This window comes from Capra hircus, chromosome 8 (assembly GCF_001704415.2).
Source record: "Capra hircus breed San Clemente chromosome 8, ASM170441v1, whole genome shotgun sequence".
In the NCBI taxonomy this organism is placed as follows: domain Eukaryota; kingdom Metazoa; phylum Chordata; class Mammalia; order Artiodactyla; family Bovidae; genus Capra; species Capra hircus.
In genome coordinates this window covers 10,089,107-10,115,048 of record NC_030815.1, presented here as the reverse complement: position 1 = coordinate 10,115,048, position 25,942 = coordinate 10,089,107, and the positions used below count along the sequence as shown (strand labels likewise).

At 41.1% G+C, this 25,942-nt stretch overlaps 2 protein-coding genes across 2 annotated transcripts in view; one reads left to right on the top strand and one right to left on the bottom strand.

Moving 5' to 3' along the window:
- FBXO16 (F-box protein 16) overlaps positions 1 to 10,349 on the bottom strand; it is a 51,773-nt gene extending 41,424 nt beyond the window's left edge. The window contains exons 1-2 of the mRNA XM_005683582.3: positions 10,239 to 10,349; positions 3,368 to 3,503 (exon numbers count right to left, since the gene is read on the bottom strand). Of these exons, the coding sequence (XP_005683639.2) occupies positions 3,368 to 3,466 (99 nt within the window). The 5' untranslated portion in view covers positions 3,467 to 3,503; positions 10,239 to 10,349. The remainder of the gene's footprint in view (positions 1 to 3,367; positions 3,504 to 10,238) is intronic.
- FZD3 (frizzled class receptor 3) overlaps positions 15,022 to 25,942 on the top strand; it is a 102,365-nt gene continuing 91,444 nt past the window's right edge. The window contains exons 1-2 of the mRNA XM_018051862.1: positions 15,022 to 15,146; positions 23,520 to 24,048. Coding sequence (XP_017907351.1) covers positions 23,860 to 24,048 — 189 coding nt within the window. The 5' untranslated portion in view covers positions 15,022 to 15,146; positions 23,520 to 23,859. The remainder of the gene's footprint in view (positions 15,147 to 23,519; positions 24,049 to 25,942) is intronic.

Sequence of the window (25,942 nt, the reverse complement as noted above, 5' to 3'; positions counted from 1 at the left end):
CCATATTTCAATTAAAATAAAAGAAGAGCCTGGAAACAGTATCACTTCAAGTGGGAAACATTAGAGAGAATCGTCTTTCCTTGCAGAATGCTGCAGTTTGTTTACATCACAGTTTACTCAGAGCCTGCTGTTAAGTCAAAATCCCATGGTTGTTATTTTAGTCTGTTGACACTGTGGTTGCATATTTCACCAAGTGACATCACTACCATGGAGGAGTTAGACATTTGGGGGTTCCTAAATGATGACTGATGGATGGTGGTTAGATACTTTTTCTCAGAACACCCCTTTAACTACACGTATACTGTACTACATGTGTGAACCATATTAAAAAAAAATGTTGATCACTTTCAATTAAAACACTAGATGGAAAAAAAACCTACACTAGACAGCAAAGAAATACATACTTATAAAACATTCCTACTCTCAAAGTTTTTACAAGGCCTGAATTATTTTGTAATCTGATGATGCTATAATTTTGGCATCTACATTTGAATTCAATCTCTCTGCTTAAAGCCTCTTGTGAAGTTAAACTCCTATGAGGTTTATTTTAGACTGAAACAGTTTCAAATTTCTCATTTTACTACAGAATAGAAAAAAAGGCAAAATTAAAACAAAAACCAGGGACTTCCCTAGTGGTACAGTGTTTAAGACTCCATGCTTGCAATGTGGGGTGCATGGGTTCTATCCATGGCCAGCAAACTAAAATCCCATATGCTGTGCAGTGTGGCCAAAACAAAAAAAGAGGACCTCAAAATTACGCTGATCATTGTCAAATGCCCTGCTGTAGAAGTGTAGAAAAGCCCTTGAAGTTATCGTATGGACACGGTCTGCCCAGCTGTAAACTTGAGCATCTATTTTTAACCCCTTTCACACAGTCAGAATGTTAGACCTGGAAGGGACCTTTGAGGTCATCTGATCCAAGCCACTCAATTTCCAAAGGCAGGTAGCAGAGATCAGAGGCATAAGAGACTCGCTGAAGTCAAGCAGGAGATTATTTAGTGCAGCTGATCTGGAACCTGCGTTTTTCAATTCTCAGCATTACTGTTCTTTGCTCGCTTTTACTTACAATTTTTTTAAAATTGTTAAATATCATTGCACTGTATACGGTAAAAAACAAAAACTCTCTCTTCCAACAGACTTCCCTCCCACTCTTCCATGTCGTCTAACTTTTTAGGGGAAACCACTATTGATAGTTGGGCTTCCATGGTGGCTCAACTGGTAAAGAACCCACCTGCCAATGCAGGAGACATAGAGAGACGTGGGTTTAATCCCTGGGATGGGAAGATTCCCTGGAGGACGGCATGGCAACCCACTCTAATATTCTCGCCTGGAAAATTCCATGGACAGAGGAGCCTGGAGGGCTACAGTCTATGGAGTTGCAAACAGTTGGACAAGACTGAGCACATGTGCACACATTAACAGTTTGCTGTATACATATGCAAATTCCACGTGTGTGTCTAAGCACTGATACATTCATTCACATATATATGGGTATATACACGGGCCAAGATTTTTTTGGTATTATATTTAATTTTTATTGAATTATAATTGACATATAACATAATTTTAGTTTCAGGTGTACAACATAGTGATCTGACAGTTTTTAAAATTTTAATTATTTTTTTATTGAAGGATTTTGCTTTACAGAATTTTGTTGCTTTCTGTCAAATTTCAACATGAATCAGCCAGAGGTATACATATATCCCCTCCCTTTTGAACCTCCCTCCTATCTCCCTCCCCATCCCACCCCTCTAGATTGATACAGTGTGTCTCTGTTTGAGTTTCCTGAGCCATACAGCAAATTCACATTGCCTATCTATTTTATATATGGCAGGCTAAGATTTTTGAAAATACTTTTACTCCAAACTAGAACCTAACTAAACCAAAATAAAAATGAGGGAGGGAATAAAATGGGAGTTCTGAACCACAAAATAAATATCATTTCTAATAGAAATGTTTATTTCTCTTATCATTGCTCACCTAGAAATTAACATGAAATTTTTAAACATTTTTATTTATTTGACTGCACTGGGTCTTAGTTGTGCCATGTGGGTTCTTCAGCTGTAGCATGCAAACGCTTACAGCATGTGGGATCTAGTTTCCCGAACACAGATGGAACACAGGCCCCCTGCATTGGGAGCACAGACTCTGAGCCACTGGGCCACCAGGGAATTCCCTAGAAATTCTCATAAAATCTGACAAAAGCTATTCAGGCTTCCCAGGTGGCACCAGTGTTAAAGAACTCATCTGCTGGGACTTCCTGGTGGTCCAGGGGCTAAGACTCCATGCTCCCAATGCAGGGGGCCTGGGTTTGATTTCTGGTCTGGGAACTAGATCCCACATGCTGCAACTAAGGGTTCACATGCTTCAACAAAAATTGCAGCCAAATAAATTTTAAAAAGAAAACTCACCTTCTAATGCAGGTGATATAAAGGACACTGGGTTCAATCCGTGGGTCATGAAGATCCCTTGGAGGAGGTCATGGCAACCCACTCCAGTATTCTTGCCTGGAGAATCCCACAGACAGAGGAGCCTGGCCAGCTACAGTCCGTGAGGTCTCCAAGAGTCGGACACGACTCAGTGACTAACACATATGAAGGGTCCTCAGTGTTGTGCACGGGGGGTAGGGTGGAATTTATCCTTGGGAGCAGTCTGTTATCGGTTTTGCTTCATAGGATTAGTTTGGTATTTTAGAAAGATCATTCTGGGACCAGAAGAGAAGATGGATTAGAGACAGTGAAACCAGCTGAGGGACTACTGCAATGTGCCAGGCAAAGGGGGGTGAGTGTGTGAACTGAGAACGTGGAGCCAGATGCGCACAAGTCAAAGGAGAGGAGGGGTCTGGATGAAGAGACCTCGGAGGAAGACTCAGAACCTGAAAACCAGTTGGAAACGGAGGTGAAGGGGAGCTGGTAGACACTCCACCTTCTCATCTCCTAAATCTTTTAAAAAATATTTATTAATTTATTTGGCTGCCCTGGGTCTTAGTTGCAGCACACAAGGTCTTTAGTTGCAATATGTGGGACTGAATTCCCTGGCCAGTGATCAAACCTGGGCCCCAGCCTTGGGAGCAAAGAGTCTTAGCCACTGGACCACCAGGAAAGTCCCAAAGATCTTTCTTTCTAAGCAGGAACTCTGTATCTCTTGCCAACTCTGGCCATGTAACTGGGGATCAATTAAAGTTTTCTTTTTGTTCTAAATTTATTTCAATTTTTTTCAATTAAAAATTTTGAAGAAACCTTTCATTTTTTTTTTATCCTCTACACAGTCCTAAGCAATTCTTGTTCATGTTTTGATTACCAAATTTTTAATGCTTTTTTTCCTTTAAAGCATGATTTCAACTAATAAAATAGTTCTTATTACTCACCCGGTCATTCAAAAGCTGATGGTTTAGGGGTGTCCAGGTACTCATCTTTGTCTGCATTTTGGGACCATCTCTGTTTTTTGGAGGTGCAAATGCCATCATGAAATAGCTGGATATTCTTTGGTAAGAAAAACTACACCTGCAGAAAAAATGAATCATACAATCTTCAGAATACTAAAAATACTAATACCATATAATCTTTTTTAGTACACTGGGGCAGGGACGAGGGGGAGAGTAACATTTACTGGGAGCATTTTATATGTCAGGCACTTAACAGGTTTGCTCAATTAAAACCCATAACAATACGGTAAGGTGGTGGGTTTTAGGTTATTTTACAGATGAAGAAAATGAGGCTCACTGAAGTTACACGCTTTGCCCAGAGTTATACAGACAGTAGGTGGTGAAACAGGGAATCAGACCCTGGTCTGTTTAACTCTGATGATTTTCATTGGATCAAGGGGGAAAAATCAGAATCACTCTTAGCTAAGAACATACCATATTGGTCAGAGAGAAGTATTTATAAAATCACAGTGCAATCTGAACTACTCCATCTTTTGCCCCTTGTGACCTCCTTCTTCGTCTCTTAACTTTCTGACATCTAGCTAACAAGGGCTCTAGCTTGCTACCATATTTAAGAAGTAGAATGGTACAACGGACAAGGCCAAGAATTTACATATGGACAGATTTGGGTTTATTGGGGAACATACACTGGTTTCGGATGCCCAGTACTGTATATATCTGCCTTCATTTTTGTGGTCTCACGGCATGTGGGATCTTAGTTCCCCAACCAGAGATGGAACTCACATCCCTTGTATTGGAAACATTGAGTCTTAACCATGACTGTTGCTGTTCAGTCACTAAGTTTGTCCAGCTCTTTGCAACTCCATGGACTGAAGTACACCAGGCTTCCCTGTCTTTCACTATCTCCCAGAGTTTGCTCAATTCATGTCCATTGAGTTGGTGATGCCATCCAACCATCTCATCCTCTGTTGCCTCCCTTCCCCTCTTGCCCTCAGTCTTTCCCAGCATCAGGGTCTTTTCCAAGGAGTCACCTCTTTGCATCAGGTGGCCAAAGTAGTGGAGCTTCAGCTGCAGCATCAGTCCTTCCCTGAATAAATATTCAGGGTTGATTTCCTTTAGGATTGACTCATTTGATCTCCTTGCGGTCCAAGGGAGTCTCAAAGGTCTTCTCCAGTACCACAATTAAAAAGCATCAATTCTTTAACGCTCAACCTGCTTTATGATCCAATTCTAACCACTGGACAGCCAGGGAAGTCCCTATGTTTGCCTTCATTGGATTAAAGCACTCTAATTTCCACGAGGGATTATTTTTCGCTCAGTGTTTAGGGTCTGCTGGGTTGGTTAAATCAAGGTGGCCTCCCCTTGCCCAGTCATGAGACTAAGCTAGGCCAGGTAACTGATGCTGGCTTATCCTTGCTTTACAGCCAAGGTGATCATTCAAAGTACTGTAGATGCTCTGAGTAGTAGCCTGTTAAACTGTTCTTAGACTCTTCTTATAGGGGCTTCCTAGGTGGCGCTAGTGGTAAAGAACCCGCCTGCCAATGCTGGAGACCTAAGATGCAGGTTTGATCCCTGGGTCAGGAAGATCCCCTGGAGGAGGCCATGGCAGCCCACTCAAGTATTCTTGCCTGGAGAATCCCTTGGACAGAGGACCCTGGTGGGCTATCGTCCACAGGGTCACAAAGAATCAGACACGACTGAAGCAACTTGGCACAGCACGCATGTCCTTTTTTATCCATTTTGTGTGCCACCTGATAGCCTTGCAATAAATTTCACCTACATTAGCTAGAAGACTCTTCTTGTAGGGGCTTCCCTGGTGGCTCAGATGGTAAGGAATCTGCCTGCAATGCAGGAGACCTGGATTCGATCGCTGGGTTGGGAAGATTCCCTGGAGGAGGGCATGGCAACCCACTCCAGTATTCTTGCCTGGAGAATCCCCATGGACAGAGGAGCCTGGTGGGCTGCAAAGAGTTGGACACAACTGAGCAACTAAGCACACAGCACGCACACATTAGCTAGAATCTATTTATATTGTTTGCAACCAAAACTTTTTACATTACACAGCTTGGATCCTGGCTCTAAAACTCATTAGCTTTGTAACTTTTTGCAAGTAGTCACTCAGTCGTGTCCGACTCTGCAACCCCATGGACTGCAGAGATGGCCAGGCTTCCCTGTCCTTTACCATCTCCCGGAGGTTACTCAAACGCATGTCCATTGATTCAGTGATGCCATCCAACCATCTCATCCTCTGTCATCCCTTTCTCCTCCTGCCTTCAATCTTTCCCAGCATCAGGGTCTTTTCTAATGCGTCGGCTCTTTGCATCAAGTGGCCAAAGGATTGGAGCTTCAGCTTCAGCATCGGTCCTTCCAATGAATATTAAGGACTGATTTCCTTTAGGATTGACTTGGACAGGTACACACTGCTATATTTAAAATGGATAACCAACAAGGACCCACGATATAGCACAGGGAATTGTGCTCAGTGGCAGCCTGGCTGGGAGGGGAGTCTGAGGGAGAATGGATACATGTATATGTATGGGTGAGACCCTTCACTCTTCATGTGAAATGACCACAACACTGTTAATTGGTTATACTCCAATACAAAATTAAAAGTTAAAAAAAAATAGCATTACCACAGACGTTCTTAGAACTTCCTGTTATTTACAGAATTCTTCAAAGCCTGTCCTTGAAGGGGGCCCAACAAAATATTTTAAGGTGAAAAATATTTAAAGCAGATTAATGGCATTTTCAGTATATATCCTCAGTGTTTCTGTTTGTTTGTGCCTTCTTCCTCTCTGAAGGTATGTTTCATATCCAAAGCAGTGGTGCTGAGTTAGGGACTGCACAGGATTCGCCTGATGACCCAGGGCTCCAAAAATCATAGCAGCAAATATAAGACAAATTAAAAAATATTTATTTTTATTTATCTGGCTGAGCCAGGTCTTCGTTAGGGCATGTGGGATCTAGTTCCCTGACCAGGGATAGAACCCAGGTCCCCTGGACCACCAGAGAATTCACTTGGACTATTTTTTGATCCAACATGCCACAATTAAGACCTGGCACAGCCAAATAAATAAATAAAAATAAATATTTTTTAAAATTAAAAAACCATTAGTTTTTGACTTACAGAGGATTCCCCCAGATGCTAGATCTGAAATTTTGTGACTCTCTCTTGACATGTAATATTCCCTCTCAGGTTTAAATCAGAGCTGAAGATAAAGTCAATGTTTTAAAACATCAGGGTTTTAAACCATAGATAATATTTCCTGCAGTTGCCTGCTGATACCACTCCACTGGAATAAGGGGGAATTAAGGAGGTTCAGTGGAGAAGGCAATGGCACCTCACTCCAGTACTCTTGCCTGGAAAATCCCATGGACGGAGGAGCCTGGAAGGCTGCAGTCCATGGGGTCGCTGAGGGTCGGACATGACTGAGTGACTTCACTTTCACTTTTCACTTTCATGCATTGGAGAAGGAAATGGCAACCCACTCCAGTGTTCTTGCCTGGAGAATCCCAGGGATGGGGAAGCCTGGTGGGCTGCCGTTTATGGGGTCGCACAGAGTCGGACACGACTGAAGTGACTTAGCAGCAAGGAGGTTCAGGTGAGCCCTCACATTCTTAGCTCCTAACAGCTAAGTTGCAAAGGTGTACGAAATTATTTCATTACAGTATTATTAATTGGCTGCTATAGAAATACACATGAGCAGGTAAATACATAAAGCACGGTCACTGAGTCTAGATCTGCACAGTTAAACGTCACATATTTCCTTTTTTATTGCTATTTATGCATGTTTGATCTTTCTGCTATTTAAACTGATTGAAGTTTTGTGTTTTTACTTTTTAAAATTTTATTTATTTGTTTAGGTGAGCCACTCGGCTTGCAGAATCTTAGTTCCCCAATCAGGGATTGACCCAGGCCTTCGGCAATGAACGTACGGAGTCCTAACCACTGGACGGCCAGGGAATTCCTTAAACCAGTTGTTTTTAATCTTTTATTTATTTTTGTTCAGGGCCATAAAACCCTTTCAGGATATGATGAAAACTATGAATCTTCTCCCTAGAAAAATGTGTATTAGCATTACATTTTGCTTACACCAGGTTAAAAACTTCTGTTGTAAGCTGTTACTGCTGCTGCAATATTACTGCTGCTACTGCTGCTGCTAAGTCGTTTCAGTCGTGTCCGATTCTGTGCCACCCCATAGATGGCAACCCACCAGGCTCCTCCATCCCTGGGATTCTCCAGGCAAGAACGCTGGAGAGGGTTGCCATGTCCTTCTCCAATGCATGAAAGTGAAAAGTGAAAGTGAAGTCGCTCAGTCGTGTCCAACTCTTCGAGACCCTATGGACTGCAGCCTACCAGGCTCCTCCATCCATGTGAGTTTCCAGGCAAGAGTACTGACTGGAGTGGGTTGCCATTGCCTTCTCCAGTTGTAAGCTGAGAAATTCTCTTCTCCCAGTTTGAGTAGAAAACAATCTGACTGATTCTAAGCACGATTTCTGATTAGGACAAAGTAGCTTTTCCAGGGCCTGTCTAAGGTTTTGCATTGTTTTGGTTTTTTTTTTTTTTTTCTTCTTGGTTCCTCAGAGCTAGAAATTATTTGAATTAGAATTTTTTCAAATCAACTTGAATAAAGTTTGATTTTCAGGAGATGGGCCTGGCTGAGAAAAAGAGCCCTCTTGGTAACAGTCTTACTGAAGCAGGCAAATGGAAGTATCCTGCCCTGGTTTTTGTCATTATCCTTTTACAGTTTTTTCCTCTGTCCATTCTAGAAGACGGGCAGTGTGCATATCTGCATGCCCGCAGTGGTTCACAGAATAGACCACTCACTTTCATACAACATACAAAATAATACCAAGACAAAGCAAGTTGCCTTCCCTCCTTCTACATACAAAGCTTGCTGTTGTTTTTTTATGACCTCTTTCCCCCTTAATGGCTGTCCTTGCATGTTCCCCTTTAATTTTTCTTTGGATAAAAGGGCTTATGGCCCTTACCCCCAATGTGTGCTTCTAGTGTCATGTTTAAAGGCAAGGATAGGTCCTCTGGTAAAGTTCCAGTGGTTACACACTTCCAATCCCATCTTCAAAGCTATTCTTCACACTGTCACCATTGCACAACTTCACTAAAGACTTATTAGGTCTGTATTAGAGGTATAAAGACAAGTCTTGACTATAATGGAGGTTACAGTCTACTGCAAGAGGGGTTTTTTTGGTAACAAACAAAAATGTATATATTTAAGGTGATGTTTTAATACATGTACACGTTGTGGAATGCTTACCACAATCAAACTATGTAACATATCCATCACCTCCCGTAGTCACTGTGTGTGTGTACATGTGTGCATGTGTGTGCATGTGTGTGCTTGTGTGTGTGTGATTACCCTTGAGATCTACTCTTCTAGAAAATTTCAAGTATATATTATTCTTAACTATAGTTGCCATGATCCCTGGGCAGGAAGATCCCCTGGAGAAGGAAATGGCAACCCACTCCAGTATTCTTGCCTGGAGACTCCAATGGACAGAAGAACCTGATGGGTTACAGTCCATGGGGGTGCAAGAGTGGGACACAACTTAACGACTTAACTACCACCATCATCACCACATGGTCACTGTGCTGTGCATAAGGTCTCTAGAACTTATTCATTTTATAACTGAAGGTTTGTACCCTTTGATCAATATCTCCACACTTCCCTGCTCCCCAGCTTTGGCTAACCACTACTCTACTCAGGGAAGCATTTTTAAAAAGGTGTGTTAATCATTTTTCAGCTCGAAAAACCTTCAGAGACTCGATAATGGCTACAGAATCCTTAGCACACTAATCTAGGTACACCATGAGTTTACCCCCACCTACCTTTTCGGCTCATCCTCCTCTCTCTCCCTTCATGGGCTATCTGTACAGACACACTGAACTTCAGATCAGAGAATGTGGTACAAAAATTGGTGCGTCTTTGCTCATGCGGTTTTCTGAATGTGCTTATCTGAATCCTAAACTCAGTAGTACACAGTAGGTGCTCAATAAATACTTGTCTAAATCAGCCGAATGAATGAACACAATAGTGGAGGTGAGGTGATTTAAGGATTAAAGCTAGTGGCAAAGAAGGTAAAACTCAACGTTAGGAACTAAGCTTTGGGGTTGCTGCTGCTGCTGCTGCTACTAAGTCGGTTCAGTCATGTCCGACTCTGTGTGACCCCATAGACGGCAGCCCACCAGGCTCCGCCGTCCCTGGGATTCTCCAGGCAAGAACACTGGAGTGGGTCGCCATTTCCTTCTCCAATGCCTGAAAGTGAAAAGTGAAAGTGAAGTCACTGAGTCGCGTCCAACACTCAGCAACCCCATGGACTGCAGCCTTCCAGGCTCCTCCGTCCATGGGATTTTCCAGGCAAGAGTACTGGAGTGGGGTGCCATTGCCTTCTCCGGAGCTTTGGGGTTAGACTCAGGATAATCGGTTTTTTCTCTGGCATTTACAGAGCAGAACAGGGTTGCGTTTCTCCACGAACACACAGCCCACCCATTGTACACTGCAGTATCATCAGAGGAGGAAATAGATTACCAGGAAATGATCAGGAAATAGGGTACGGTTAGATTTAAATATGAATTCATCTTATATTCAACTAGGTGGAGACAAAGAGAAACTATAAGACAATGCAAAGAGCTAGTGCTTTGATAGGCACAGAAATAATTATTTGTTGGTTGTTAATTTCACATATATGATGCACCTGGTAATTTAACTGCTAACACAGAGCAAAATGTAATTCCCGGGGCCACTGCCAAGGCTCGTGAGAAGCCCAGGAGGACCTGAGAGAAGCGCTCTCAGAAGAGTCCCCATCTTTCTCATGCAGTGATCACTGCTCTCACCTCTTCAAGGCTTTCTCTTCAGGTCTTCCTCCTCAAGCCTCTAGCGCTGGTGTTGCCATAGCTCCTGTTTCTGTGACTCCGTCTAGCACCCCCCTTCCAGTAGTCCAATCACTACCTATAAATCTTTCCGCTGGCATCCGGGGTCTCTTAGGCAACAATGTGTGGTCTCTTGATTGGCCAGGAGATCCTAGAGGGCTGGTTCCAAAATTGGGCACACGGACAAAATGGAAAAGTGGGAGCGCCCAGAGGGTGGGAAAGGCTGCCATCTCTCAATATAATGCTAGGACGAAGATGCAGTCAGTCCTGAAACAAACAGCATTAAATGCCCCCATTCAAGCCATAAGTGTGTTCCAAATCAGGCCAACCTACTGAGCATGCCCAGTTACATCGTTCTGGTCACTCCAGGGTAAACTCCGTTTCTCCGGGTTTTAAGAGTGGCCAACAGGTAAAAGAAGGTTTCAGGAAAAACAATTCTGGAGAGGTTCAATGAAAGAATAGCACCTGCACACAGGAAGTGGAAGAACGTGGGAAAATTGCCCAACACACGAACTCAGCAATGCTTCAACATGATTTTTAATTTATTGGATTAAGGAATTCAGGCCGACCAACAGATACACCAGGGAACCAGCAGATGGCATGCCTGAATAAGGATAACTCCAAATTTGGGAAATTTTACGATCCGGTCTAATTTAATTAATTAAATTTATGGAGAATCTACCCTGTAATGAGAGGCAGAGTGAGAATGCAAGAATAAAAAAAGAAATCTAATGAGGAGGATTTGAAAATGCAATGTAGAAATAACTACTGTGATAGAACTATAAACTAATGCTGGAGAAAAACATTTCAAAAGGGACCTCTGGGAAGTGTAAAACAGTTCTTATGGGCAGCAGCTAACCAAATTAAAAAAAAGAAGACTTTTCTCATTATCTCATGTTTCCTAAAATAAATAAAAATGTACTCTCTTCCAAGGTAAATAAATGTAAACCCTATGTTTATATTGTCTCATTGTTTTGAAATAGGCAGCATTCATATATCTCCCATTTAAAAAGAAAATGAAAAGTAAAGCTCAGAGAGGTTGCTGCTTTCTTTTGAGTTGACAAAGGATCATTAAGTGGCCACATTGAAATTAGAACTTATGTTGTCTGAATTCCAGCCTAGTGGTTTTATGTATGGTTGTATGTTTCATGATCAGGTTGTATGTAAGATGAATAAACAAAGACTTTTGCAGGGGTGGAGGCCTGGGGGAGGTAAGTAGATGCAATACTAAATTACCATGTATTACCAGTTAAACATTGATGGTTTCAAAACGGGTTCATCCAGAAAGAGACCAGTTTTAACAACTCGCTGGGAGAGTGTTGGGTCTCGGTGAAGTTCCTGCTCATTAAAGACTTTCTATTGGTGGTTATAACATTGAATGAAAGAAAGATGGGATTAAAGAGAGCCTGACACTTTATCCCTGTTAGATCTGAATATTTTTATCCCTGAAAATAAGGTCCCTTTCATTGATCCTCCCAACTAGCATCCTCTGGACCTCTCCTTGTTCAGCCCTTCATCAGTCTGACTGCTGATCCCCCAAGTCTGAACACCACCATTCACATTGTGTTCACAGTGAGCACACTGGCTCAGTGTACTTGAAAACTTAACATTGCTTTTATCTAAAATTTTTAAAAATTACTTTAAAAAATATTTACTTATTTGGCTGCTCTGGATCTTAGTTGCAGCACACAAGATCTTGGATCTTTAGTTGCAGTATACGAGACCTAGTTCCCAGTTGTTCTTCAGTCGCTAAGTCGTGTTTTACTCTGCAACCCCATCAACTGCAGCATGCCAGGCTTCCCTGTCTTTCACTAGTTCCCAGACCAGGGATTAAACCTAGGTCCTTTGCATTGGGAGGGTGGAATCTTAGTTACTGGACCACCAGGGAAGTCCCTCAACATTATTTTTAAAGGAAACATTTCAACCATAAAGAAACGTTTACAGACTTGCCTAAGAAACACCCTTTTCTCCCTGCAGAGATTTTTTAAAATGTTAACATTTTGCTTCCTGTGTGGGGTTAACAGTTGAAGCCTCTTTTACATGCTGCCCAGATCTCATTTTCCACCCTGCCTGCCTAGAGGCATCCACTGTCATGAAATTAGTGTGCTGCCCACTTGTCCACTTTGTATGCTTATTATATATACATGTTTGGCCTCATACAGTGTGACTGTTTTAAAGAGCTATCATAATTTACATCTTTGTAGTTCGCTTCTTTCAGTCAGTGGTCTATTTCTGAGATGTGATCATGTTGATACATTCAGTGATAATTTCTACACCATTCCCACCTCCCACTAGGAGCCAAGATAGGTTCTATGCCTGACAGTTTTCACAAGACCATGTGTAAATTGCATAAAAATGTGACAGCAGCACATCTCTAGAGGATCTGAAGGTACAAGGGACCTAGAAGTACCTGAAGCAGGTCCACAATGATTTTCATAAACGCTCTTAGATGCTCACTCACCTTCAGGAGAGTCAGTGTTGGCTCCATAGGACACAATGACTTGATAAGAATCAGCTTAAGGATCAACATTACTTTTTTTTTTTTAAGTAGTACTGCATTAGTATTTATTAATGAAATTGAAAATGTCCATTTCATATCTCTTTTACGATGCATTTCCCATAGTTCATCTTCTGATGTTAAACTGTATTTATGACTGTCTAAGCTCAGTATTTATTATCATTTAACTAAAGAGCCTCTTGATGAAAGTGAAAGAGGAGAGTGAAAAAGTTGGCTTAAAGCTCAACATTCAGAAAACTAAGATCGTGGCATCCGGTCCCATCACTTCATGGGAAATCGATGGGGAAACAGTGGAAACAGTGGCTTACTTTATTTTCTGGGCTCCAAAATCACCGCAGATGGTGACTGCAGGCAGGAAATTAAGATACTTACTCCTTGGAAGGAAAGTTATGACCAACCTAGACAGCATATTATAAATCAGAGACATTACTTTGCCAACAAAGGTCCATCTAGTCAAGGCTATGGTTTTTCCAGTGGTCATGTATGGCCGTGAAGAGTTGGACTATAAAGAAAGCTGAGCACAGAAGAATTGATGCTTTTGAACCATGGTGTTAGAGAAGACGATTGAGTCCCTTGGACTGCAAAGAGATCCAACCTGTCCATCCTAAAGGAGATCAGTCCTGGGTGTTCATTGGAAGGACTGATGTTGAAGCTGAAACTCCAATACTTTGACCACCTGATGCGAAGAGCTGACTCATGTGAAGAGACCCTGATGCTGGGAAAGATTGAGAGCAGGAGAAGGGGACGACAGACGATGAGATGGTTGGATGGCATCAGACTCAGTAGACACGGGTTTCGGTAAACTCTGGCAGTTGGCGATGGATAGGGAGGCCCGGAGTGCTGCGGTTCATGGGGTCGCAAAGAGTCGGACATAACTAAGCGACTGAACTGACCTGAACTGAGGGAGCACCTTTGAAAAAGATTGTTTCGCTGGTGGTCAAACAGTAAAGAATCTGCCTGCAATGCAGGAGACCTGGGTTCCATCCCTGGGTCGGGAAGATCCTCTGGAGAAGGGAATGGCAATCCACTCCAGTATTCTTGCCTGGAGAAGTTCATGGACAGAGGAGCTTGGTGGGCTACAGTCCATTGGATCGCAAAAAGACAGGACTGAGGGACTAACACTTCCACTTTTCTTTGTATAAAATAGTTGCCTATAATTAAAGATGCCACAGAGATGTGTCCCAAGGGTTTGGACAAACCACAGATTATATAGCTGTTTTTGGTCAGTCTCCTAACATGGGGTGGCAAAGATTCAGACAGAAAACTGTATTCAAATACACCATCTTAACCAAGTGTATAGTTGAATGTTAAATACAGTCATACTATTCTACAAGATCAAAATATTTCTTTAAGTCCTTTGTGCTACCAGAGAACAAAATGATGCCTGTGAAGTCTAGGTTGAAAAGGGAGGAAAAGGAAGAGAAAGCAAGGTAGGTAAAATGATGGAGGCAGAGGTAACAGCTTTGGCTTGGAATGAGTGAATCCAGACTCAGCCCTTAAAACGCTGCCTGGCTTTGGGTAAGTCTTTTTAACCTTTCGGGGCCGTTCTTTTCCGCGTCTGAATAATGAGAGGTTAGGTTTAGATGATTTCAAAGAAATCTTTTAAGTTCTGAAATAGCTTATGTAGAATAAAATAAAATAAAATAAAATCACTTATGAAGAAAAAGAGAGAAGAAACATTTCCCAAAGAACAGAAGATGGGGACTGCCACCAATAACCTCATGCCCCACCTGCTCGCTAAAGTGGCTGTTGATAAAGAGAGTATCTGCTCTGCTGCTTCAGCCTGGAGCTCTGCAATATGAAAGCTGACTACCTCCATCTGCACCCAGTACCACCCTCAGCACCCGCCTCTTAACCAATTCCAATCCCCGGGTCCCCAGGGGACACGCTGGTTCTCGAAACAGGTTTTGGTGGTCTCGCAATAATAGCGTTCCAGGCTTGAGTGATGAGAGTCGGTGCACTGTCTCAGTAGGGAAGGGAGTGAGAGCTTTGCAAAGGGGACTGAGGGCATTTAAAAAAACCTTCCAGAGCTTGGAACGACTCCGTGGGGGCAGGACAGGGCCAGGCATCAGCCTCTGCGCGAGGTAAAGAACAACGAAAGCCGCGGACGCGTATCCAGAAGCTGCGCTCAAAATGGGAGCGCTCGGCCGAGCGTGCCAGCGCGCCTGCGCCATACGTGCGCGCGCATGCCCCCCCCCCGCCCCCGCCGGGCCGCGCGCCCGGGCGATCGCGAAAGCTCGCGGTCGCTCCGAGGCGCGCACCGGCCGTCCTCGCTGGCTCCGTTTACCTGAGGGACCCGCGGCCGCCCCCGGCCGGCGCCGCAGCCCCCCGGGAGCTGGGCCCCGAGGTGTGAGGTGAGCCCCGCGTCGTGCAGGCCCCTTCCCGTCCGGCTCAGCGGGAAAAGGACTCGGGAGTGGGGACTGAGGAGGTGCCGCCGCGGCTGCCCGCTCCTCGGTCTAACCCTGTGCCGAAGAGCCACCAGCAGCCGCGGCACCTCCTCCTCAGGGATCGTTATTCTCGTCGCCGCCAAAACAAAAGCCTTGGGCGCCGCGCTGTGGAGGGGTGTCTCGGGGCTTTCTCGGGGTGGGCGGCGGGCCGGCGGGGCGCGGGGGAGCCCGAGTTTGGGGCTGGGGGCTGAGGCGGACCGATGCGCGCGGACTGGATTAACCCTCTCGGTCCCGAGCCCGCGCCGAGCAACCTGTTCGAGTGTGGCCCGCGCTCCCTCCGCGCCGCCCCCGGCCCAGCCCGGGGGCTCGGTCGGCGCCGCGGGGGCGGGTGGCGCTCCCGGGCCGCTGGGGGCTGTGGGTGGAGGACGCGGCCGCTGGCGGGGAGGACAATGCACCGAGGGCTGGGCGCGGGGGCGCCGGGGGCCGCCGGGACCCGCCTTGGGGCATCCCGGGGCCCGGGCGGCGTCGCAGCATCTGGACTGCCTCCTGTTTCTACTCCTGAAAGTTGTCCCCTCTCCTCCCTCCCGTCAGTTTTGCAAAGTCTGCATATTCCTCCTCGAGGCTTCCCCCTCTGTCCCCTTGGACGCTCCGTGTGTTTGCCCTGGGGTACCGCGGGGAGGTTCATCCATAGCCTCTGAAATAAGGTGCTGTTAAACATTTCAAGACATTTTAGCATCTTCCTAGAGGCCGTTTTCACAGTTAGGTGCCTTCCTCAATAAGAGAATAAAGGGTGTTCTTTCTTTCTTTTTTAAAAGAACAAAAGCATATGCCACTAATTTAGGCAGAGGAGTCAACTTGAAGTTGCAAAATATCTAGGAAGGAGGACAAAAGGTCTGGTTTTTGGCCCAGAATAAATGAAAATTTGAATTTTGGTTCCCTTCTGAATGTAGGTAGACAGAGCAGCCGAGCAGACCAGCAGCTGTAGAAATAAATGACTGCTCTATAAGGTTGGTCAAACAAGATCTTATTTTATAGTAGTTTGGCGAGACCTGTAATGTTAATTTACGGCAATTGGGTTACTTGGCAAAGCCAATACCGCAGGAGCAAGTAAACAAAGACTTGACAAGGGGGATGTTACCTCCCTCTTGAGCCTTCTTTTAGCCTTTAGTGGTGTGCTGACAGGCAAAGGGATAGATAAACCCGTAGTTCTGTTATTAAGAACCATTTTCTCCTCAAGATAATGCTTTCCATCCGTACTTTTAAGCAAATCAATATCTTCTTTTTCCTCCAGAAGAAGAAGAAAAAAAGTGTTTGTTTGAAGTACCAAACCACAACATAGAGGTAATAAGATAGGAAAGTGATGTAAAAGCTTAAGTGGGCAGGCTTGCAAGGGTAGAGCTGAAAATAAAAGATAATTGAGTTGCAATTCTTCTTACAGTGTTGCCTTTTATTTAGTGAAATAACAGGTTCCTCCTCTACCTCCCTCCCCCCCAAGTGCTTTGAAACTGTCAAGAAAATAAGGTAATTAGTAAAGCCTACCGTCCTGCCTTCTCTTTCCTCCTCCTCCGTTTTTTTCCCCCCTTCATCCACTAATATTCCCTGCCTCTGCATCTCTCCTGAATCTACCAGTGCCCTATTAATAGAAGAAAGGACTATAAGTTCTTTCATTCCTTTTTTTCGTCTTAGGTACTGTATTCCTCTGAGCTTTATTTTGTGCTTTGAACATTTAGGTGGATTTTTCTAGAGAGATCCCCAGCCATAATTGAGATATTTGAAATAGGGAGGCTTGAGGTGAAGATAATAGTAAAGTGCACATTCTTTCTTTGTATAGCACAATGTTGTGAGAGCGTCATCATTGGGCAAAGAGAGGGGGTTTTAAAGTCATGGTAAGTCCTCTGTTGCCCACTTGACAGGAAAAAGATCTCTTTCCCCAACGTAAATTTCGTATGTGTTAGTAAAACTGTGAGGTTTCATATTGAAAACTTATTCAGAGCATGTTAGTTTGTTGATGTTAGGCTGCTGTTGACTTTATTTTCTTCAGGAGACGTGATAGGAAACAGTTCTTACTGCATCTTTACCTTCTTTCACAGGGAAGAGCAGTGTTGGCCTCAAGTGTTTTTTAACCCCTAAATCTCTAGAGTTAGAGATGTTTAAAGCTGCAGCTGCCCACAAAAAGAGCAGTAGTGCAAATGAAAAGCAAGACTTTGAAATATGTATGAGAGGAATTGTTCAGTATAGATTTGGGAGAAGAAGGGTCACGGCGTCCTGAGGAAAGAAGTGAAGGTTTTTAATAGTGGCATTTCCAGGTTAGGAATGAATGTTTGAAGAGTAACAACTCCTCTTTGACTAGAAAGCAGTTTTAACTGACTGTTGCATCAGAAATGGTGAATCTACCTTTGAGTTACAATTTGTTATGCTGAGAACTAGCAACAGTTTTGGTGCATCCAAGGAATATGCTGTGAATGAAGTTTAAGAAAAAACAACTAGGCTAGTAGGCCTAAAAAAAAATGCTGGTCCCAAAGTTTATCTCATTAAACTAATTTTGTAGTCAAAACATGCAGCCATGCTAAAGGGGGAAAAAAAAATCAGGAGCTTGATATTAGAGCATTTTCTGAACACATTTTAATGGAAAAGGGAAACCAGGCTGGAATTTCAACCTGATTTTTTTAAGTCCAGACTCTGGCCATCTTTAACTTTCCAGTTTTGTTTTTAGTTTTAAAAGATCTGCTTCTGCTTTCTCTAGTCTTAAAAGTAATGTATAATTTGTAGGATGGACTGGATTTTGATGCCTACTATTCATTTTAATTTTGAACTTTGTTTTTCCTGCATTTTTTTTAAGCCCCATCACTCAGCACTCTGGAAGATTAGATTATCTTTTGTAATCAGTAGATGACTAGACGGACTTTAAAAATTAGATAAAGTAGCAAAGTGATATACCTTGAGATTAATAAGAATCTAGGCCCTATGAATTAAATATGGAGCTACATAAACTTTAGCAACCAGAAAACAGTATCCTGAAAATGAATTTATTTTTTAAATAAGATATGGAAAACAAAAGGCCAAAACCCATATCAGTTTTAGGAAAAGGAATCTTTAAGCAGTGATATGCTTTCCGTGTGTACTTTGCTCTCTAACAAGATGATAATTTCCTTGAGAGAAGAAGCTTCAGAGGTAGTGATGGCTAATCCTTATAATGCAGTCTTGGAAAACTCTGAAGGAAGACAAAAGAATATCCTCCTGTTCCCACTGTAGTCAGTGTGTTTGAGGCAACCTTTAATTTCTGAATTGGAAACGCAAAATGTTAGGTACATTTATAGTGCGTCAAGATAAGTAAATCTAAGCTGAGAAAGATGAAAGGAATTGCTTTCTGTACAGAAGGTGTGAATTGGAATAAAATTGCTAGCATCTTTTGTTGCAGGGCCCTGCTGACAAGCCCCCAGGGCCCACTTTTGTCATTATCTCTTCTGGGATTCAGCCTGCTTTCTTTCCTCTTCACAGTTGCCATCTCCTGATTTTCCCACCTGAGTTCTTTGGGTCTGGCTTTGTAGGCCAGCCTCTGAAGACAGTCTTCCAAGATTGCATCCCCTTTATTGCTGTTCTTCAGGACAAATACTCAACTTCTTTTAGAGGCTTTTACTTTTTATCATCAAAAGAGAACTAGTAAATTGGGAAATATCAGGTTCCTGATGTTACACATTGATAAAAATTAAAGTGTAGGGTTAAATGTATCTAGTCCTTTTTGTTCTCTGAGGAAGTAATCATCAGGTCACTTAATCTGAAATTAGTTTTCCATATATCTTATATTGCTCTGTAAAGAAGTGAATGTCTCTTTTCTCAGGGTTAGGGCATGAAAAACTATTGCCAGACCCCTCATTTTTTACTGGCCCTTGGTACCCGAGACTGTTCCTCCAGTTAATCTAGCAATTCCCTTTATTCAGCTGAGATTCTGCAGATGCCTATAGTAAAAGATACAATATCAAAAAGAAAGCAAAAAAATCTTTTAACCTTTATGTAGTCAGTTGCTGTATTTTGTCAGTATTTCCTGGTTTCCTCAATCATCTGTGTCCTGTTGTTTGAAACTTGCATCTTCTTCAAGGATGGTTCTCTTAGGAGAAAGGACTGTTGCTGTCCATACTCACGTGATCCTCTTTAGAAGCATTTATTTCATCATGTTATTGAAAAGCAATTTAGAATATATACCAAAAGTTTTTTTTTAACTGTGTAATATTTGATTCAGCTGAGAGGTGATCGGATTTTTTTTCAGTATTGAAAATCAATTTTTGACCCATTCTAAGTTATTCATCATTTTTTTTTGCTTTTCTTGTTACCTGTAGTAGGGCATTTTTGTGTCCCTTGGCTTGTTACTTTCAACACCCAGTAAATCATTGATTCAAGTAGTATTATTGTCAGCACACATTTATAGATTTAGCAGACTTAATTTTCCCGTACACAAGTAACATATAACAGATTTTAAAATAACATTTCAGCATTTATAATACTTTACTGTTTTGGGGTTTTTTGTTTGTTTGTTTGTTGACCATGCTGTGCAGCTTGTGGGACCTTAATTCTCTGACCAGGGATCAAACTCTAGCTCCCTGAAGTAGAAGTGTAGAGTTCTAATCACTGGATTGCCAGGGAAGTCCCTATTGTATTTTTAAACAATTCAGGTAGTTTTATTCTGTTCCATGTATATGTATTTTTGACAACAGTGGGAGACTATATGCTGTTTTGTAAACCATTTAAAATTTTATTTTTCACTTATTGTATTGTTACTGTCTTTTCAAGTCAGTATATACAGATCCTGCTCATCATTTTTAGTGAGTGTGTTATGTGTTGGTTGTACCCTAGTTTAACCAGTTCTTTGTTGGTAGACTTTCAGATTGTCTCTGGGTTTTTATTGTATAAACAGTATTGTACTAACATTTCAGTTATATATCATGTGTACTTGTGTTTACTTTCTTAGAATAAATTGTAGAATAGGTTTGCTGAGTCAAAATTTTAAGGACTTTTGATATCCATAGCTATTTTTTTGAAATACCAACTAGTTTGCTTTTCCTCCAATAGTATTTGAAAATGGAGAATTTCCTGCCAGTCTGGTGGTTAGACACTTCACTGCCCTGGCCCGGGTTCAGTCCCTGTTTGGGGAACTAAGATTCTGCAAGCCATGTGGAACAGCCAAAAAAAAAAAATATTTCCAAGTGTTGGAATGTTGAATATATTCTTTCTTCTGCACCCTCTCCTATACTGTGTTCTGTTATTGTTACTTTGCTCATCTGATTGGCAAAAATGTTATATATCATGTTTGTATGTTTTTATTAGTAAAGTTGAATATCTTTTCATATGTTTGTTGGCCATTTGTATTTCTTTTGTAAATTTATGTCATTTTTCCATTTTTCTATTAAAGTAGTATTCTTTATCTGCTTTTTAAAAAATTCATTTTATATATTTCCTTTGCTAAGCACATAATTATGTGCAAATATCCTATACTGTTTTAAATTATTCTATTTTAGGATAGCATTTCTCAAAATATGACTTATAGATCACTTGTAACAGTACCGAGATAATCGTTAGAATACACGTATTTCATTCATTTTCCAGAGGTTCAGATTTCTTAGACCTATGGGGTTTCTGTGAATCTGCTGCACATTAAAATTAGGGAACCTCTGATTTGGAGGAAATATAAATTCCTTAATATTTTTACTGTTCCTATTTTTCTTCTTGTCTCATGGCATTCTACTGTTTTTTCTTATTTTATATTAATAATCGTCAACTACAGTCTTAATGTATTAAGGTTTTATCCTACCCCAGCCTAACATAATAATTTTACAAAAATGTTTTGATATATGGAAATTTGAATGTTAAAGTACATAAAGGAAAGCACTTTTGTAAGTTTGTGAGAAGCATTGTTTGTAAATGAGGCAAAAGGAATAACTGAGAGAAAAACAAGTAAAATAGGGTAGATGAAAGTATAAGGGGGTTTCTCATCTAGTTTAAAAAACTCAATATTACTTTGTTTCTTCCTCAAGTTTTGTATGGTAATCTTCTTTGAACCGTAAATTTGGAACCCATACTGCCTGAAAAATAGTCTAAATGAAATTTTTGGAATTCTTATTGTTAGATACATATTCAGTAGGGAGCAATGTTCCCTTAATTTTTTTTTAAGTTGCAAGCAGATGAACATGCTGCATAAGCAGCAAACTACAAAAATGGAACTTGTATGGATGTTTTGATACTGTAGCCAAATAAAGCTTTCAGGGCTTATTTGACACATTTAATGATATGCATAATTGTTACTGTGCTGTATGGTAATTAAGCTTAAATATATGTAACTGTGTTTAATATCACTTTTCCAGACATTACATTTCTGGTCCCAGCTTGAAGGAGGAAAAAATATGGCAGGCCAAGAAGCTTTAACAAATATTTCTGATTTAGAGATTTCAGTGTTATAGAGATTAGATGTTTCGGGCAGAGGTTGCTTGTAACTTTGGTGTTCCTAATTCCTAAGGTTGTAGACTTTCCTTTTCCCTTCTACTCAAGACCATATGCTTGGGGGAGAAATTGGGACGATTCAGCCATGGCTTTTCTTTCTCCAATAGTTTTTTCTGCCCAGTAATTAAAGCTTGGGACGCAGAGGTCCCTGTCATTGGTAGTGCACAGAGGACAGTTTCTTCCTCTACTTTAGCCAAGCCGGTTCAAGTTCTCAAGGGGGTCTAACCTGTCATGGGTCTTAATATCTGTTTGAGTTGTCCTGTTAACCTGGGTTTCTGAGGATTTCTGCACCTGACTTTCTCATGTTTTCCCAGCTGAGGTTGTGTACTTCAAACAGAAATATTTGACATCTGTGAAATGAAAACAAAGTAAAAGCAGACTTAATAACAAAACCAAATGGAAGTCTGATAGTTTTAGAATATCCTTTTTTCCTACCAAACCTGCCTTCCACTCTACCTACCCTACCAGCCCCAAAAGAGATGCGTAGTTTTGTCCCTAGAAAAAAAACTGAAAGTGAAAGCTGCATCCAGCTCTCTGCACCCCCATGGAGCCTGTCTGGCTCCTCTGTCCCTGGAATTCTCCAGGCAAGAATACTGGAGTGGGTTGCCATTTCCTCCCAGGGAATCTTCCCAACCCAGGGATGGAACCCATGTTTCCAGCATTGCAGGCGGATTCTTTACCATCTGAGCCACCAGGGAAGCCCCCAGGAAAGACAGTGTCAAATCAGACTCTGAAACTTGGTAGAAACTCTTAACTGGAAATCATTCATATCCCACGCTGTAACTTTCTAGGGTTGACTCTTCTCTGCAGCCTGACTGTGTGTAATGAAGCATTTGTTGGTCAAACGTTTTCTCTATCTATGTACTAAATTTTTGTACTGTCTAAAAGGATGAAGCATTGTTGGGAAAATGTCCTGATACTAGTTTTAGAATCTTCTGTTTGCCAGTTCAGTATTGGTTGATAGAAGTAAGTCTTTGTATCTGCTGTAATTCAGCAGTAAAACTACCTAAAGTTTGATGTTGCTTTACCTTTTATAGAGTACAGTATTTTATAGTTCACTCATATACCGTCTTTGATAGGGAGGTGCAATTTTTAGAAAGGAAAATTCTGAGCTCAGAGAAGTTAAGTGATTCACATAGTTGGGAAGAGGCTTGAATCCCTATCTTTTGATTTCTTTATATTTGACACCTTTCACAGATACCATCTGCCGAATCATTTAATGATTAAAACATACAATAAAATTTAAATAACTTGGTATTAAGTGTGGCAGATATTTAAATAAAATTTAGGACAACAGCTTGCAAGTTTTTCAAAATGAATTAATTATGTCTTGTGACAAATGAAAAGCTACCATTATAGATGGGAAACTAAACTCTATGTTATATAAACAACTGAGGGAGGAAATGGTGCCTTTAAATGCTATTGGATTCTCTGGTATATCTATAGCAAGAATGATAAGGTAGAAAAGCTATAGTATTTTTTTAATGAAATGCTCATGTATTTTATCTATAAGGCAGTATTGTATCTCTCAGCAAAGTTTGTGATTGTTGTTGTTGTTAGCCATACGCCCAGCATTTGGAATTTTGGTTCTCCACCAGGGAGTGCACTGGTGCCCCAGCAGTGGATGTGTGCAGTTTTAATCGCTGGACCACCAGAAAGTCCCAAAGGCAGTATTTTAAAATTTCTCTTTCTAGTAGCTGATTGTTAGTGTGTAGAAATGCAACTGATTTCTGTACACTGATTTTGTATCCTGCAGCTTTACTGAGCTAATCAAAGTTTTAATATCAAGCCTATAATATTTTAGGAGGAAATTGCTAATTTCTCCCATTTTTAAAAAAAATTATTTTTCAGATATTTCAATCAAAGGAAGAAACAGCTCTTCTCCTAAGATGGAATCTGTTGTTTGGGAATGTGGTTGATCAACTTGACACGTTGGCCAAATGGTGCCCGATGTAATAAAATGAAAAGAAGAGGCAAGATGATGTCATTTTCCCATATTGTGAAACCAAAAACAAATGCCTTTTGTGAGACCAAGCTAACAAACATCTGACGGTGCGAAGAGTATTTCTGTTTGAAGAACTTAGCAGTAAGATAGAAGAAGTACTTTCAAGCTGAGACCTGCAGGTGTACAGAGATCTAAAGTACATATTGAGTAGGCCTGAGCATCTGAATCTCGTTCAATCGAGGAAGCATGGCTATGAGTAGGATCGTCTTCTATCTGTGGCCCTTGACTGTGTTTGTGGGCCATATACGTGGGCACAGTTTGTTTTCTTGTGAGCCTATTACCTTGAGGATGTGCCAAGATTTGCCTTATAACACTACCTTCATGCCCAATCTTCTGAATCATTATGACCAACAGACGGCAGCTTTAGCAATGGAGGTAAGACTTCATCTATTATTTGGCATGTCATAGAAAACTACTCTTGTATTGCCCTTTTAATCAGTCTAATGAATGTCTCTGATAAACAGTAGGAAAAACTAATATATTATTTTTAACTGCATCTGGTACATTAAAAAGTTATGTATTTAGGTTCAGACTCTGATAGATTAAAGATTTCATGTTTGGGGAATGTTACTCATTTTAGTTTTCAGATATTATTCTTTCTTGAAGAAATTTGAAACATTGGAACTGGGAAGGTAATAGCCTTTCAGAAGTTTAAATTGTCCAAGTTATGGTTACATCTTTTCTGTTATTTGATAATAAGACTTTAAAGAGCAGACTATAATAATAATATTCATAATTCACTTAGTAAATATTGAAGGTAACATGATTTTGAAAATGGGTTCTTTGGTTCAGCCTTTAGGCTGATGGGTTTACTGTATTTACATTGTTTTAAATACTTAAGATGGTATCCTGGTCTTACTATCTTCACGTCAATTTAAGAACAATAACTCCCAAGCAGTGATAAAGGTTTTGTTGTGTGATTTATCTGTTCTTGACCTCTTAGGACTTCATGAAAATCTGTTGCCTTACTTGAATTTTTCTAATGATAATTCTTTAGGCACTTTTAAATTATTTTACTTTAGAAGCTATGACAAATTAATGGATATCGTTAGTAATAGGTTTAAATAATTTTGTATGTGTTTTAATAATGGTTTTAGAATTGTGGACAAAGATGTTTACCAGATAGGAATTAGGAGGCAGTTGGAGAAGGAAATGGCAGTATTCTTGCCTGGAGAATCCCATGGACGGAGGAGCCTGGTGGGCTATAGTCCATGGGGTCGCAAAGAGTCGGACACGACTGAGCGACTTCACTTCACTTTCTAAACTGACAGTAAGAGTTAAAAGCTTTGGAGTTGTATAAACTGCAGCAGCAGCTACCACTTTCTATCTGTATTACTTTGGCCAAGTTATTTGAACTTTCTTACCATTGTCACTTTACTTGTAAAATAGAGTTAACGTTTTGGAAGGTACAAAATGAAGTGTTTATAAAGTACTTGGCACAGTACTTTTGGAGTAAGTTCTCCTAAAGTGATAGTTTTTACCATTTTCCCATATTCTGATATTAATGTAGCTATATCGTACATAGAATTTATAGGTTTTTTTTTTTAATTTTAGTCTTTAATCCTTTTACAGTGCTTTCAGCAAATTGAATACTACGTGTTTTGGAATCTTCATTTTATAGTAAAATTCAAAGGTTTAGTACTTCTAAGTAAACTAACATAAATCTGGGAAATTTTGTAGAAAGATTATTATTCATAGATTTTGAAACATCGAGGGCAACTTATAGAGTCCAAATGCTTGGAAATATTATAGAGGTTGAATAAAATATTTCTGCTCTTCCACTGACTATACAAAGTCTAATTGGTAAGGAGAGATTTGGTATAGACTGTTAGATTGGGTATATGAAAATGGGTATTGGTTTAATATAGAAATTTGGTTCCAGGCATGGTAGTCCCTGTTGGGTATTAAAACTACCCAGTTTTCTCACCAAAAAAATGAAGAAGTAGGAATATCTTTGGTTCTGGTATCATTTAAAGTCAGTATAACTCCTTTGGAAAGCAAATAGAGTTGTAAGAAATAAGTCATAAAGATTTATGTACTTATTTGGGTTTAACTTTTGCCTCTTTCATGTAGCAGCTTTCAGACTTTGAAATTAAGTCACCTGACATCTCTGTAATCTGGAGAAGGCAATGGCAACCCACTCCAGTACTCTTGCCTGGAAAATCCCATGGACGGAGGAGCCTGGTAGGCTACAGTCCATGGGGTCACAAAAAGTCGGACATGACTGAGCGACTTCAGTTCACTTCCACATCTCTGTGAAAATCATTTG